General features: G+C 44.4%; 1 protein-coding gene across 1 annotated transcript in view; it reads left to right on the top strand.

Moving 5' to 3' along the window:
• Positions 1-7,976: 7,976 nt before the first annotated feature.
• The window catches only part of NICOL1 (NELL2 interacting cell ontogeny regulator 1), a 60,837-nt gene continuing 52,812 nt past the window's right edge, over positions 7,977-16,001 (top strand). The window contains exons 1-2 of the mRNA XM_078678607.1: positions 7,977-8,111; positions 8,236-8,387. Of these exons, the coding sequence (XP_078534733.1) occupies positions 8,264-8,387 (124 nt within the window). The 5' untranslated portion in view covers positions 7,977-8,111; positions 8,236-8,263. The remainder of the gene's footprint in view (positions 8,112-8,235; positions 8,388-16,001) is intronic.

Genomic DNA, 16,001 nt, shown 5'->3' with positions numbered 1-16,001 from the left:
TTGGTTGTTTAAATTGATAGTCTGTTGTTATTTGTGGATTTGAATTATTTTTTCTGTTATGCTAATTGCTTTCCTTATATGGGTGACGCCAATTAACGTTTTTTTAATGTGTAAGGCCTTATTTAGTATAGGTGATGTTATTTGTATATTTGTAAAGTGGAGAAATATATATAATTTCCAGTAAGAAATGTTTAGTCGTTTGAAACTTTTTTTATGTATTATAAAATGTATGTTTGTATTTATTGTGTGTTATAAATGTTAGGAAAATATATAATATATTTTATACATTTATATGAACAATATTTGAATAATTATGATTAGTATGACTCAATTTTAAATAATAAAGTGATTTATTCAAGGATGTAGTAATGTCGATATTTTAAAAATTCGATACATTTGCTATCTATATTTTTGTATTCGATATTTTGACTGTTTTTCATTTAAATATGTGATTATCGATGTTTTAGAAATCGATATTGTTGTTAGTCGATATTGTTGTAGTCGTTGTTTTTTGTAGTCGATATTGTGGTTTCGATATGTTTGTGGTTTGTTGTTTAAGTATAGGCAATCGATAATTTTGTTATCGATAATTTGTCATCGATATTTTGTGCAGTCGATAATCGGTCTGTCGAGGTTATGTCAGTGATCCAATTTATACAGCCTAAAAAGTTAGCATGACAAATAGCATAAGGCAAATAAACAGCATGGTCACTCTTAATATTGCTGCATTCAAATAGATGCCTTAATGAAAGCCAGGGAGATGGGGAAAGAGGTTGCGTTCAAAGCATACATTTCTGCTTGGGCGTACTTTATAATCATGGGGGTTTCACCAGGTTAGCTGAGTGGGTTGAGCAAGTGGCTACAGAGGGTTCCAACAACGGAAGTGCTCCGTTCACAGACCATTGGTGCTTGTTTACAGTCAGAGAAGCAGCTCTGCTGTTAGGGTTTGCTCACATATAAAGAGTGGCTTTGATCCCAGTCTCCCGAGCCAAGCCCAGGGCTGTGACAAGGCGTACGGCAAGTCTTTGCACCTTAAGGGGTATGCGGACAAACAAACTTTTATTCTTCTGTTAAGTTCCTTGTTTTATCTGTACTGAATATGAAAAATGTCCTGTGCGCCATGTGCCATGTGACTTTCTAACTGTAATTATGGAGGCCGCACCTTTCGCAACGCTTGATCGTTAACGTTCATTCTTGTTTTGTCGGCACTAGATATGGAAAATGTCCGGTGTGCGATGTTTTACTTTGGTTCTAGTGTCACACGCGCTTTATTTGTTAATATGGCAGTCGTCCCTTTAGCCATGCTGTATGCTTACCTTTCACATCGTGTTAATTGTTTTCTCTGCACTGGATATAGAAATTGACCTGCCCCCAGCAAGTGATAAACCTTTTCCCATTACATTACTTTTTTGCGTGACCTCGTCTTGGACAGCAAACACCACCTGGTAAAAGTGGTTTGTTTCATTCTCCTTATTTCACCATGGCATGCTGCTCATCTTTTATTTTTGCCCATTTGGCAATGCTTCTGCTTTTTTATTCTTATTAGTCAATACAATATGCCATTCAAAATTCATAAGTTGATTATATGATCAGCATTGTACAAGACAAGCATTTAAACAGTAATAGGATTAAATACACACAGTCTTCCTATCACGTTTAGGAAATAAGTGCGAAAAGAAGGCTCGGTGTCAAGAACAGGAGTATGGGCACGGTCTTAAATGCTATGTCATGTGAAGAGATGCCTGCCCTCTTTCATAGTTGCCAAGGTTTCAGACTGCTGTGTGTGACATTTTGATAACTTCGTTGTAATTATGAGCCAGCCACCTCAGACATTTACAGCAGTGGCATAATCTTCTTAGTTTCTCGTATCTCAAATGAGTCTAACTTCTGATATTTATACGTTTCCTCATCTTCATTGCTTGATTTTCTGCTCACAAGAAAGTGTCACTCATAGTCGTTGAAATGTCACTCATACTTACACTGAAAACATGACAATGTCACACGTAGCAATCTGAAACCTTGGCAGCTATGCTATGAATCAAATGATGTTTTACTTTCACTCTCGTGCGACGCAGCGCTTTCTCTGTAAGTATGGCAGCCATGCCTTCTGCCGGGCTTGATGTTTAACTTTTATTATCGTGTTGGCTGCTACTTGTTTTCTGTGCACTGGGTTCAGAAAATGTCCTGTGCACCGCTTAACGCCTGAAATCAATAAGCCCACACTGTTCGATTGTAAATACTCTGAACAGTGAGCAACTGCGGGGAATAATTAAACAAACATTATTCAAGATGACATGGCATTTAATTATCTTGTGAATACAATATTCAAAGGGGTTCGTTCGGACTTCTGAATTTCTTTTCCGAGAAACTGTGTGGCACGCTTTTTTTCCTGCAGGGCTTGTGCTTTACGATCTAATCTAAATGTGAAGCTATCATCAAGATTATTGACTGTAAGTAGCGTTAAGTGACAAACTGCTGCTTTCTTCTGGCATCATAAACATGCGACCGATCTTACGTGTTTTCTTTTAACTTGGAACATGGGCGGCTCTAGGCTCATGGCGGCCCTAGGCAGGGAGCATAGGTAGGGGGCCCCGGAAGAGGGGGTCCGGGCGGGGTGGAGCGCGGAGAACAGTAAAGAGGGGATGGGGGGGGGGGGGGGGGGGGTCAGGGTGTTTGGAAATGGAACAGAGCCGGAGGCCGCCAAATCCTTGCCAGGGGCCGCCACGCAAATATGTATCCATCCTCAGAGGATTATTATATTAAGGATATATATTGGTGTGGTGGCCCCTGGGGTTTGGTGGCCCTGTGCAGGTGCACAGCTTGCACATGCCTAAGGCCGCCCCTGCTTGGAATGTCTTTCCAATTAATTTCCCGCTCCCTTCCCACATTAGTGAAGCTTTTGTAGAATGGCTGGTCCCAAAATTATCCGTGATCGTAGGTGTATCGTATATGTCCTTGTTCATTGGCTACCTCCACACATTTAGCACCGTATTCATGATGGGCATGTGCATATTAATTAGATACCCACGTTAGCTTTCCACTGTCTCTGTGAATGCTAATATTTTATTACACAGTGTTGTACATGTAGATTGATGAGACGGGAGGACTGTTGGCCTCATCAGATCCGTCCATCTTCCCACCTTGTTTGACCACAAATCCTTACATAGTCACAGTCTCTCTCTTTGCTCCTGGTATTGCCAGTAGGTCTGGCATGTTCGAATCTGTTTTGTGCTTGTGTGTTGGTGATATAGGGAAAGGAACAAGCTAAATATATATGTATTAGTCAAAAATAGGGAGTCACTGGAACACCTTTTTTACCCATTTTCTTATGACTCCATATACTTTACTCTTTGTTTAGACGTTGTTTGCTCTAGCACTACAATGATACTGTATATACAGAACAGTGTGCGCTTGTCTATCTGTGATTGTGCATGTAGCTGCCTACTTAGCCAAATTTTCTTCCTGCCTTACACAACACTATCTGCAATTGCAAGCCCTGGCTTTGCCCTCTCAATATGAATACACCTTATATACGTGTGTGTGTATGTGTGTGTGTGCCCGCGCGCACGTGTGTACCTCTCCCTCTCTCGGTCTTTCCCCCTCTCTCTCCCACTCTCTCTCTTTTCTCTCCCACTCTCTCTTTCTCTCTCTCCTTTTTCTATTCTTTACACCACTATTTGCAAAACCAGCTCTGTCTTTGCTCTTGTGTTATAATGACTTATATAAAGAGGCATCGCTAAACAGCTATTCAAGGTCAGATAAGGCTGTGCAAACCTAATTAGATTTCCCTTCTTCTTGCCTGCTGTCACCTTATAGATCCAATTTAGTCCTTCATTGTTAATTTCCTGGATTTGGATGCAAGGATATGAATGCTGGAACCTCTGATTCAGCTGGCATCTCTGGATCAAAATGTAATAATGTTTGGAATAACCAGTGGGATCCAAGAATACTGGGTGGTTTTCCAGTGGTTTTTCCCCTGAATCCAGAGACAAATCTGTTGACGTTTTCTGTCCACTTTGGTCAGGACAGGAGGGTTTGTGGTAGGCCGGGGACCTCTGTCTGCTCTCCCCTGGTGCTGCGGGCAATGAGTGGGTGCCAGGCCGTGCTCTTGCCTGTCCCTGACTCAGACTGGATGAGAAGCTGCTCCCGGTGAGACCTGACCAGGGGGTCAAGAGCCAGAATTATCCAATTCGAAGACACCAAGCTACCGGTATATAGTGCTTGTTTATACTAAGAAAACAAAAGCAAATTATCTGATGAAAAGCAAAGTAGGTTCCTTTAGAGAGCATGGCAGGCTGGAGCCATGTTAAGGATGTGAGGTTTAGGTCATAGGAAAGAAAACAGAGCAGCCCCTCCCCCAACACAACTCACGCACTCCAAGATGCTTCAATGTAAAGCACATACAATTAGTGGCAGCGACTTTTAAGGGGTATTCTTGAAATATGCATAAACTCGATGGTGCTTCCGGTTATTTTTTTTTAATCTAGCGTAATAAACCCCAACATCACTGCCTGAAAATGTGCTCATCCCATTAATGTCAGGTGCATCTATGATTTGATTTCTTATATGAGACGAAAGCATTAATACTCGGCTAGGAAAATGAATTGATGCCAAATGACCACCATCAATTTCTATGCAAGGGGGAGTGATTTGCTGGCTACTCTACTTTCTTTTACCTTCTGCGTGGGGACAAAGCTTGACTTCATGATCACAATGGCTTTGCTTTTCCTTTGTCACTTTATTTTGCACTTTTTACAAAGAGAGAAACAGATAGAGATGGAGCTAAGCAGAACCAGAATGAGAGAGTGTGGCAGAAAGAGAGAGGCGTACAACGAGTATGTTGAGCTAGAGAGAGAAAAAGAGGGACATAGGAAATAAGATAGATATAGGTATGAGCATACGTACACAGGTATCTCTACTATAATCAGACACTGAAACAGACCATTGAATGTTGGAATGTAAAATCTTGTCCCGCTTTCGGGTAACTTAAAATTTTGTCTGCTAAATGAATTTTTAAATATGAGAGAATGTTAATTTGCTCTGGCAAGTCATGCATTGTAGACTGCACTTAATCCACATGAAATGACACATGGGAGGGCTGCTTTGGCAGTGAATTGGATCTGGAATTTCTGAGTTTGAGTTGCATGGTCAATATTTATGTGTCACTTTCACAGGTATTTAGACTGTGTTTCTGTTGTATACTGTTTCTGCCAATATGTAACCTTGAGCCACAGTTTTGGTTGATTTTGAATGCAGTGGCTCAGTTTATTTGGTGATTCACAATTCCAATCATGGGTAAAACATGGCTTGTTGAACATAGATGAGATGTACTTGCAAATTGTTGGATTGCGTATTGCATTTCAGGTTTTCAATTTGAAGAATCTTTTGACTTCTTACCAATGAAATATGAGTGTCTTCCTGGTTGAGGACCACACTGCTTTTTCTCTTATCTGTCTTGTATCAAGACCCTGCTGGACTATGGGGTGAAAGAAAGCTTGAATAAGCAGCTACCTATGTTATATGGCATCTCTTTATTAATGTAATAACTGCACTTTCACAATTGCTTTATTAACCTTCCTGATTTCTCAAATGTGCTTGAAAATGCACCATTTGTCCATTCTTTTTTCAAGATTTTCTCGGGGGAGTAACCCCCGAGCCCCTCTTAGGTTGTTTGGGCTCACTTGCTGCAGTGCAGTATGCCAATCATTTTATGCCTCATCACTTTCAAATGTCACCAGCCACCACTGCCTTTGTGAATTGGCCCCAAAGAAGGGAAACATTTATAAGTGCTTACAGATTGAACACGCTAAAAACAGAAATGTTTTCAGGGCTTTTCTGAAAACTGAGGAATGACATTGTTCTGATGTGAAAGGGAACCTTATGCCACCGTATCAGAGCCACTACTGAGGAGTTTGGTCACTATTTCATATTCTGAGTTTAGGAAGCATAAGGAGCTGGCAGTGCGAGGAGCGAAATTTGCAAAGAGGCGCATCTGTGGAGAATTTGTGCTGCAGAAATACGTGGGGGAGTTGGCCAGGCATTTGTAGGTAAGTAAAATAATTCAGAATTTAGGGCCAGATGTAGGAGCCCAAATACCGGTCGGTAACGGCCGATTTCGGCCGTTACCGACCGGTATTTAGAAATTGGCATGTAGGGGCATTTATTTTACAGAATCGGTAAATTTACCGATTCGGTAAATTTACCGATTCTGTAAAATACTGAATCGGTAATTTTACCGATTCGGTAAATCCAAATGTAGGTGGGACTCTTCCGAGTCCTAAAGGCCTTTCAGATTCGGTATTTTACCACCCAATTCAATTGGGTGGTAAAATACCGAATCCAGGTGTGTATGCACATGTGTGCATGCACACCTATGCTATGTGACAGACAGACATGCCCTTAGGGCATGTCTGTGTGCCACATGGCACACATGCCTGTATTTGGGGTGCAAGAGGGTGTCAAAGTGACACCCCCTGCACCCTTGCAGGATTCGGTATTTACTGATTCGGTAATTACCGAATCTGTATTTCCCATTGATTCCTATGGGCTTCACAGCCCCTGGGAATCAATAGGAAATACCGATTCGGTATTCACCGAATCGGTAAATACCGAATATTAACGATTCGGTATTTCAATTTCTAGAAATACCTACATCTCCCCCCTTCATATTTACCGATTCATAAATACCGAATCGGTAAAATTCGGTATTTATGAATCGGTAAATACCATTTACCTACATCTAGCCCTTAATCCCATGTGTTGCTGTCATTTTTTTTATATAACAGGCACTCCATGCTCAATTTATGAGCTAAAAAACATACAATGCTTAGACCAAAGCGTTTCTTAGGAGCCCGCTAGTGGGACTACTGAAAGTCGGGTTGGCAAACACCAAGGCTGCGTAGCCTTGATTCCCCGACCGCCCCAGAATCCCTTCACCTCACGCTTGTAGTTTCTTTTTCATCCTTGCTTTCTCCATTTGTCATTTTTTCCAATCATTTCCTTCCTCCTCCTTTCAGTTTTTTTCTGCCTTTCCCTTTCTGGCAGAGTAAAGCAAACCTACTGTACTGTAAAAGTGTTGATGAATGCTGTGCTCTGCAAACCTGTGCAACACCACATACCAATCGTTACTTTCTCCATTCGAGGCGCTTTGGGTTTCACTTACCATGAATGAGTCTCACACCTTGCATCGTAGTCTCACTGCAGGCATTCTTCATTGATTTTTACAAGTACCACGCTTAAGGTCCGGGTATTTTCTGTCACATTATCAGGTCTGTACCAGAGCTCTATGTGTAAATGTGCATTTGGACTTTGATCTTCTATGAAGGGATCTTATTTAGAGCTTTAGTCAGTTCAAGTCAAAAGATCTTTATTTCGCCACATTTCTGTGGCATAAAAGCACAGCAAGTGAAAAGTGCAACACATTAAAAGAATCTTACGTGCATAGATAAAACATACATCATATAATATTACATCTTGTTTGGTTTTTAGGTTAAAAATGACGACATGCTGAACAATGATGTCGTCAGTGGGATATTGATTTATAGATATTGGCTATTGGCTTCACAGTCTGAATGGAGCAAACACAACATTAATAGAATGAGGATACATAATTGCCGAGAGATTCCATAATTCAAAAACAAAACATAATACTTATCTGTTTTCAGGATAATCCAAATTCGTAAATGATTAAAGATAAACCTTTCCTTGGACATTATTATATTAATAAACATGAGGGGAGAGTGCGGGCTGCTAAATACGGGGCGTAGGTAGTCTGTAGCGCTGTAGGTAAAGTGGACATTTAGATTGTGTCAAGAAAGACGTCGAAAACAGATACAATCCTCATGAAGCAAAGCAAATCAGCGCCCAGGCATGCCTTACACATCAGTTACTTTAAAGCCTGGTTTCGCAAGACTACTCTTTTCCCTGCTGTTGCTATGGTGAATCTCCATAGCAATGACCCTGTTCGGGGCGGGCGAGCGGGATGCAGTGGGTACCACAGGCTGGGACTGAGCATGCGCAATACTGCTCTCTGTGTTTCAGCAACAAATCTTTGCCGTTCTGAAGGGACTGTCATGAAAAAGGGTGCTTCGTGCACCAGACTCCCGAGGAAGGTGAGTGCCTTTCTGGCCGCCAGTGGGCTCATGTATTGTTTTTACAATCTTAGCTGTCAATTGAAATGTTTTTTAAGAAAAAAAGGCACCAGTGTCCCTCTGTCTCTTTCCCTTTCTGACCCAGGACGAAGCTGTAATTATCGATTGAAAGGATGGCGTCGTCTCCCGTCTCGAGATTGATGTGTTTAATGGTGCTGATAATCTCGGTGCTGGCTTTGCTGACTGTGAGGTTCGCCGGAGCCAATCCAGAGGCGGGGAGCGTCATTCCTGCAGAAAGTATGTACTATGGGGCTTTATGTTCACTGCGGCAGGGGTGGGGGTGTTTGCAGTCGCTTCCTCGCGGGAGCCTGCAGCGAGATGCGTTGTTTAACCTCCAGCGAAATGGCGCACACCGCACACCCATTCATCTCCCAGACTGACATGATATAAAACTGCTGGCAAGCCCAGTGTAAGCAGTGTGTTGCTCTACATATGTAAGCGCAAGAACTATAGCCATGCGTGTTACGAGCAATAGTGCAGCAGGTGCAGTTCGCACCGAAGCCTAGGGCTGTTAGAGAGACACTGCGCTGCGAGGCATTCTTTTGATACCTAACCACCAAAGATATGGGGGGGCGGGGAGGGTCGCTTGCTTACATTGGGGCATTGTCGCCCTTGGATATGGCTCTCTTAGGAGTGCTGCCGAGGTGGTTGATCGTGCAACCCTTTGTTTACACTTACAAAACTCTGCCAGCACGCGGTGTGTTAAAAATACAAGTACTTCAGAAATCAAGTTGTCAGCTGTAGGTATAGTATAGTCCTTGGTTTCTTTGCATTTTGGGGTGTGTCTGTTTTTTTCTGTTCTAAAGAGAGAAATGCAAGTAAATTAATGAATGTGCAAAACAGGACAGTATGTACATTTCTGAGCCATCAGCCCCTTTAAAAAAAAAAAAGTGTTAAGGAGTCAGCCAGATCTGCAGTGAGATGCTAGTCCGGCTGCTGGGTACCCAGTGTAAGAAGGCTTGTTTTCTGGTCATTTCCTGATTGCATCTCTTGGCTTTGGATCTGACTCTATAATAGCTATGTTAGTTTCCTGCGATAGTTTTCTTGCCAGGTAGGGTGTTTTTTTATTTTATTATTGCAGTCAACGTGATTTTTTTTAAAGACCTTTATTGTACAGTTTGTAAATGACACAGCATATAGCCTACAACCCCTTTGGGCCAGCTGCGTTGAGAATGGTGTTTGTATAATGGTATCGGGATAACACAGCCATTTAGCCGACAACCCTGGGGTCCGGCGGCAGGATAGAGTAAAACTTGTGCACATCATGCATAGCATATCACATAAAATACACAGGTCTATGGCTTTTATGTTTTTATGTGTTGGTGTTGCTTAGGTATCGCATAAATGTGGTCAGCAGTCCTTAATCATAGACATCTATGGGTAATAACCATGGCAACATTAAACAACAAAAACGGAAAAGTGAAAATCATACATCAGTCGTATTTGACACAGTGTTATAGCGAATAGTTGGGTTAATGGTGAGTTGCACCAAGACAAAGGAGTAGGTGCATGTATTAATGTTACCAGGAAGAGACCGTTATAGCCGCAGCTGGTGTGCCAGGTGTCTTGGCATGTGCATCACCCTCCCGTGTTGGTGATGTTACTAGGGAGGTCAGGGTTAGTAGTTGCAACTTAGGACAGCCTGCGTGCCCCAGGGTAACGCTTTCCTCGGTCATACCCCACAGTCAGCGTGTAACGTGCCGTGCGACATGTGAGCTCAAAGGAAACAGTAAGTGTCGGTGGGGGTAGGAATACCCATATCGCCCAGGCGGAGTGTACTGTGTCTGACCAACGACAAACAATGTCCTGGTTTTGAAACATAACCAGCGTATAAACAAAGTCGTGAACTGTACCAGGGAGAGGTGGGAGGAAAGGAACTAATAAGGGGCTGAGGGGCCCGGTTGCGTGGAAATAGGGGAGGGGAGTTGCAATAAGAGGGAAGGTCTGATAATATGAGATCGAGACAAGTTTAGAGCGTATGGGAGGCGCGAGGAGGGCCAATGCAAGAGTGCATGTGCGGTGTCACTATGGTGTGGCGATGACGCCAGCTGCATGTAGGGCACGCGACGGGGTTCCCGCCTCGGGGGAAGCGAGAGAGGGGAAAGGCCGCACAATTGTGTCAGGTGGGAAATGAGAAGCTAATAAGCTCGAGTATAAGGAGCGACATGTGTGGCATGATGCGCATGTATGTGTCATGGCTGCAAGGCAGTTGCGTAAGTCGTAGCACAGGCTTTGTCACAGGAGGGGGACACAAAGGCATCGCTGTTTCTTGTGTCAGTAGGATGGTTCGGGTGGAAGCCACCTCAGGTGATTCCCTGTTCCAGACTCGCCTGTTGAAAGGATTTCAGGATTTCATCCCAGAGCTGCGCAATGGGGAATTTCGATCCCCAAGATGCAGGCTTCCCACGCATGCGGTACGGTTTCGTTACCAGGGCTGTGATCGCGTCCCAGTATGACTGGATGTTGGGGCAAAGCCAGAGCATATGTAAAAAGTCAGCGCCAACTAGGGAACAGCGTTGACAGGCAGTGTCGGTGACTGAGAAATATCTGTTGATTTTATCGGGTGACAGATAAGCGCGGTGCAATATTTAAAATTGTATGATCTTTAAACGGGGGTTGCGCGGGACATTAGTCGGGCCAGCCAGCACCATTGCCCATTCATTGTCGGACCAATCCCTTCCCCTATCCGTCGCCCACCTGTCTCTCAGTTGTACGGTGGAGTGTTGCGTATTGGTCAGAAGGGCCTGCGCCAACCAGTGCACTATGTGGGCGCCATTGCCCATGACATGCAAGTATTGCATGAAGTGGTGCATTGGCAGCTCTTCGTACATGTCGCCCCAGGCAGCCGTCAGTATGTGTATAAGGGACGCATGCAATAGGAATTGCCCAGCCGGTAGGCCCGTGCTCGCGGTGAGGTCTGCGAAGGTCAGCAGAGCACCGTCCGCGTAAAGGTCTCCCAGCGTCTCCACACCCGCCCGTATCCAACTCTCCAGCAGTGATTCAGTCAACACCCCAGCGTCCCTGGGAGTGCCCAGCAGGGGGAGTGTCGGGACGTACGGCGTTGTCGCACGCGTGAGCCGCAGGCAGCTTAGGAAGCATCTGCGCGCCACTGCCAGATGTAACTGGGATGGGGGAGGGGGGGGTCCGGGTCAGAGGATGGAATAAAGTGCAGACCTGTGTTTGAGTCCAGGCAATAGCGTCCGTGGCAGTATCTCCCAGGTTCCTGCCGCTCAACCATCCCGACACCCATTGCAGCTGTGCCGCCAGATAGTACAGCTCCATGTTAGGGACCGCCAGGCGTCCCAATTCGGTGGGCACATACAACTTCACCAGCGCCACACGGGGCCGGCCTGTATTCCAGATAATTATTGCAGTCAACGTGATGCATCTGATCGAGAATATGATGCTGACTTGCAAGGGTAGCTGGTGCAGGTTTATCAGGATGCGTATGATGTGGTCAAACATGTGTAGCTCTTTGGTATATCAAGCTCCCGCATGAAGATCAATATTCAGTGGCGTCATGTTGAGTAATGAGAGATCAAGTTGAACTTCTAAGACTGGCAATCGGTTATCTGTCACGAGGGCATTAATTATAACCCCAGATATTCACTGCCTATGTGATTCCTCAGCACTTGTGCAGAAGTTGCTATATTGAGTTAATCTTGTATTTGGTTGGTAACTGCTTTCTCGATCATCTGTTTGAAGAAAGGTATGTGTGTAGTCGATCATTAGTTGGCAAGGTCACTGCAGTTGAGTTTTCTTCCACTAATGTAAACTTTTGTTCAGCTTTGTCCGTGTTATGGATAATGCATCGTATGTGGAAGGGCATGCTGAATAGGGCTGAATGAATGCTTCTTCAGGTGGAGATTGCACAATGGTGGATGAGGGGGTTCTGTCTTCATATTTTTTTGACAAAGGAGAGGATGCAACAAAATATGCATGTGAGCATTAAAAGGGGCCTCTAGCATGTTGGGATGGGAGGGATGCAGTCAGTTGCTCAGTGCTTTCAACGTGGTACTTAATGTTGTCTATTTCTAAGCTGAGAAATGATTGTTGCACTTATTTGTTTATTTATTTATTTATTTGTAACATTTGTAGAGTGCAACTGTCACCATACAGGTATCCTGGCACTGAGGGCTTGTATCTAGACCGAGCAGCTGCTAGTGTAAGAACACGGTGAGGCAAAACAAGGTTACATGGAGGAAGAGCCCGTTCTTCAAGGCTTTCCTAAAGTACCACAGTTCAGTTGACGACTTAAGAGTAGCTGGCAGCTTGTTCCATAGCTGGGCCACCTTGACTGCTAAGGCTCGTCTGCCTTTTCTTGTTTTTCGGAATTTTGTTACACAGAGGAGGTTCGCTGATGCCAATCGGAGATATCTCCCAAGGGGGTATCTCTTTAACCTGTGTTGCAGGGGCACAAGACACTTGCCCTGGGCGACCTTGAAGACAATGCACATAGATTTGAAGGCTATCCTCTGTTTCAGAGGAAGGCCATGAAGGCCCTTCATTGCATTGGCTGCAGATGATCTTCGAATTCTGTTTAGTGCCAATTTGGCCGCTGGCACTTGAACTCTGTATAATCTGTTAATCAGATAGTCTGGTGGTCCTAGTAGTAGAGTGTTGCAGTAGTCTAGCATGCTTAGAATTATGCTTTGCACAATTTGAAATTTTGCTTGGGCTGGCAGCAGTGGTAGAAGATTCCTTAGACCATGGAGAAGTGCGAAGCAGGTGCCCGCAACTTAGTTGACATGTCTCTCGAAAGACAGTTTGCTGTCAAATGTGACCTCACAATTGTGGACCGTGTCAGAAAGTTGCAGCTCTTCACCGTTCGAAAGAGGCCAGAAATTAAAGTGTCGTGTCATGGGGATTTTGCTCTCAGAACAGCAGAGAAACTCAGTTTTATCCTCGTTGAATTTAAGGGAGTTTGTTTTCAGCCAATTGACTATGTCTGTCAAGTGTCCACGACTTCCTGTTTGTTGAGTGGGTGTATTTGGTGTCAGGGTTTTGAATAGCATAGTGTTTATTGGCATTGGAGAGACTACAGACCTATAAGGTCATTTCAAAATGCATTTTGTGCTATTTTATTTTTTGGTTGGAAATAGCTCGTTTGCAGACTGTGAGGTATAGGGTGTAGACTGTGTTTGCAGACTGTGAGGTATAGGGTGTAACAGGGCGTAGAAGGCTATGGGTTATCGAGTTACATTTGAGGGTCGTGTTTATTTACATTGGCCTTCAGGTTTATGTGGGTTGTGTTGTTGGGTTTATGTGGGTTGTTTATGTGGGTTGTGGTTGCCAGTGTGTGAAAGTCTTTCTGAAATATTAAATGTTGAAATGCATGAGGAAGCAGCAGTGTTGTATGGTGGAATGTTTGTGTACATGATGATGGGCTTAGCAGTGTTGGCTGATCAAATTAGTGGCATTGTTCAGGTGGCTTTTGAAGGGGCTGCATAAAATTGAAAATTAGTTTGAAAATGGTGCCTACTGTGTAATTTGATTAGTTAGTTGGTGTGTTGATTTGCAGCCAAGGCACTGAGAAGGCTAAAAGAAGGCATCCTTCATAGGCCCTAAATTCGAGAGCTGAGTAATTCCAGGTAAACCTGTTAGCAACCGAAATGGGAATTACAAGGAACACAGGAATACTGAGGTATCGAGTTCTTCCATTAGACATTTTGCCAACTCGAGGCAGACGAAATGTGATGGTAAAAAACAGCCGGTATAGGGGGATGTCTTGAGAGAGTTGTTACGGAAACAGATTTACTCGTTATTCCCCATTTCTTACGGACTCACTCATGGGGGACCAGAAGTACTGATAACTAGGCATTGCAGGAATTCCTAAGAGAAAGCTCACACGTGCCAGATTCTGGCTCATAGTCGTGGTTGAGTGATCTCCAGGGAGGTTGAGATGCCTTAGCAACTTGTTGGACCGATTGATGATAGCCTGACCAACCGTCCGTAATTTCACGGACCGTCCGTTATTTTGGTATGATGTCCATTGTCCATAATCATTCCTTTTACGGACACTTTTTGGCCATAATTTCGGGGATTGCAGCATATTGTACTGTTCCCCTGTGAGAAGTCCCAAGAGTTTAAATGTTCTCGCTTCCAGGGCCAGCTCGCACTTCTCTGTTAAACTGTGGATGCAGCAGCAGCCCCTCGCACAGACTGAGGATTGGCACTCTGTCATTCTAATTTCAGCTGATTATCACGTACAGAATGACAATGGGCCCTTGGGTAGTGACAGAAGGGGGTTTGCCTTCTACATCTGCCTAGGATAAGGCATTCTGCTTTTGTCTTTGTCAAGGAGCAGAGGCGATTTCTCCATTTGGAGCATAAGGGGGGTTGCCCCACTCCCCAATGCAAGCCATCATGAGCCGCCACATGTATCATTTATAAGTGGCAGCTATTTTCCTTCTAATGCTTTCCTCCTGCCACCATGCTGTGTTGATCTGTGGTATCTAGCCTAAGGGCATTGTGGGTGGAGCCAATACTGTTGATTGGCATTAGCAGGCAGCAGGGATGAAGTGCGCATGCTGGGTTTTGTAGGTCTCTTCCTGCGAACAGCCCCACATGCGCACTTCAGTCCTCTCAAACCCACGCTATGTTAAGGAGGCACGAGGAAAACAGCGCAGCCCCCTGTTCTCCTTTGGAGCACTCCGTTCACCTGCTCCATCCAATCCTCATATTGCTCTCATGCTGTTCACCACTATAAAAAGCATGAGAGCAATGCATGGATTTGTTTTAGTTGTCCTCGGATGGCCTGCTCCTGTTGGTCCGCACTCAAAAAGCAGCATTATGGCGATTACGAAGCATGGCCGATGACTGTTTGGCTTTATTCTGAAGCCACACAGGGGAAAAAGAAGGATCATACTACCTGCTGCAGCCAGCAGAACAAGTGCTCGCAAGTCCTGCCTGAGAGACAGTCCAGCCCTGTTCTCCTGTCTGAGCAGTCACAGAGATATACTTTGGTTCGGAACCTCATACTGGTAAAAAATACACTTAATGGGGCTGTGTGTTCGTCATGCTTCATTGGGCCTGACAGGGTGTCTTAAGACTTCCCCTCATGTCCTTTATGTATATGACGTTTCTTTTTCCATCTCTAAATTCGAAGTAGAATATGTGTGTGTACATTTGAAGATGCAATAATTTTTGTATTGCATTTGCTTCCCCATATTGACTATACAACGGGCCCTGGAAAAACCTCTTGGGCGCTAGAATGATAAGAGGCTGTAATACAGTTTATACTCTAATCTACCTGCTTGCTGACATTGTGCTCCTCTCCCCAGCATGGGTACATCTGGCAGACCCAGCATGTTCTGTAGCTATTTTGTTTTTGAATACCGCGCTTGCTACAGGAGTGTTGTTGTGAACGCTTTGTGTAACATGTTAAGTATTATATTTTTAACACCTTCGCTGCGGCGGCAATTCCGCTGCAGCGCTAGGGGGGAGCGCGGCGCTCCCATGCTCGCGACGGAACCGCTCCATCACGAGCCTCGGGCGCACTGTGCTTGTGACGGAGCGGTTCCGTCACGGCCCTGCCCACTCAATAGAACGCGCCGCGCAGGTGCGAAATCAGTGCCGCGCAGACACGCCGAGCGGGCCATGACGGAACCGCTCCGTCACCAGCACAGCACGACTGAGGCTGGTGACGGAGCGGTTCCGTTACCAGCATGGAAGGGGAAACCTTTTATTGGGTTTTCCACATTGTATGATCATTATACATTGTTGTTAACCAAGGTTACATGCTTAGAACTGGAGGACATCTCATGTATTGAATCATGATTACAGGCGGGTAAGAATAGAGGCTGACAATGAGATGGAGGTCAAATAATGTTTCAGTGGAACTTGCTTTTC

This window comes from Lissotriton helveticus, chromosome 2_2 (genome assembly GCF_964261635.1).
Source record: "Lissotriton helveticus chromosome 2_2, aLisHel1.1, whole genome shotgun sequence".
In the NCBI taxonomy this organism is placed as follows: domain Eukaryota; kingdom Metazoa; phylum Chordata; class Amphibia; order Caudata; family Salamandridae; genus Lissotriton; species Lissotriton helveticus.
This window is presented reverse-complemented; position numbering and strand designations above follow the sequence as displayed.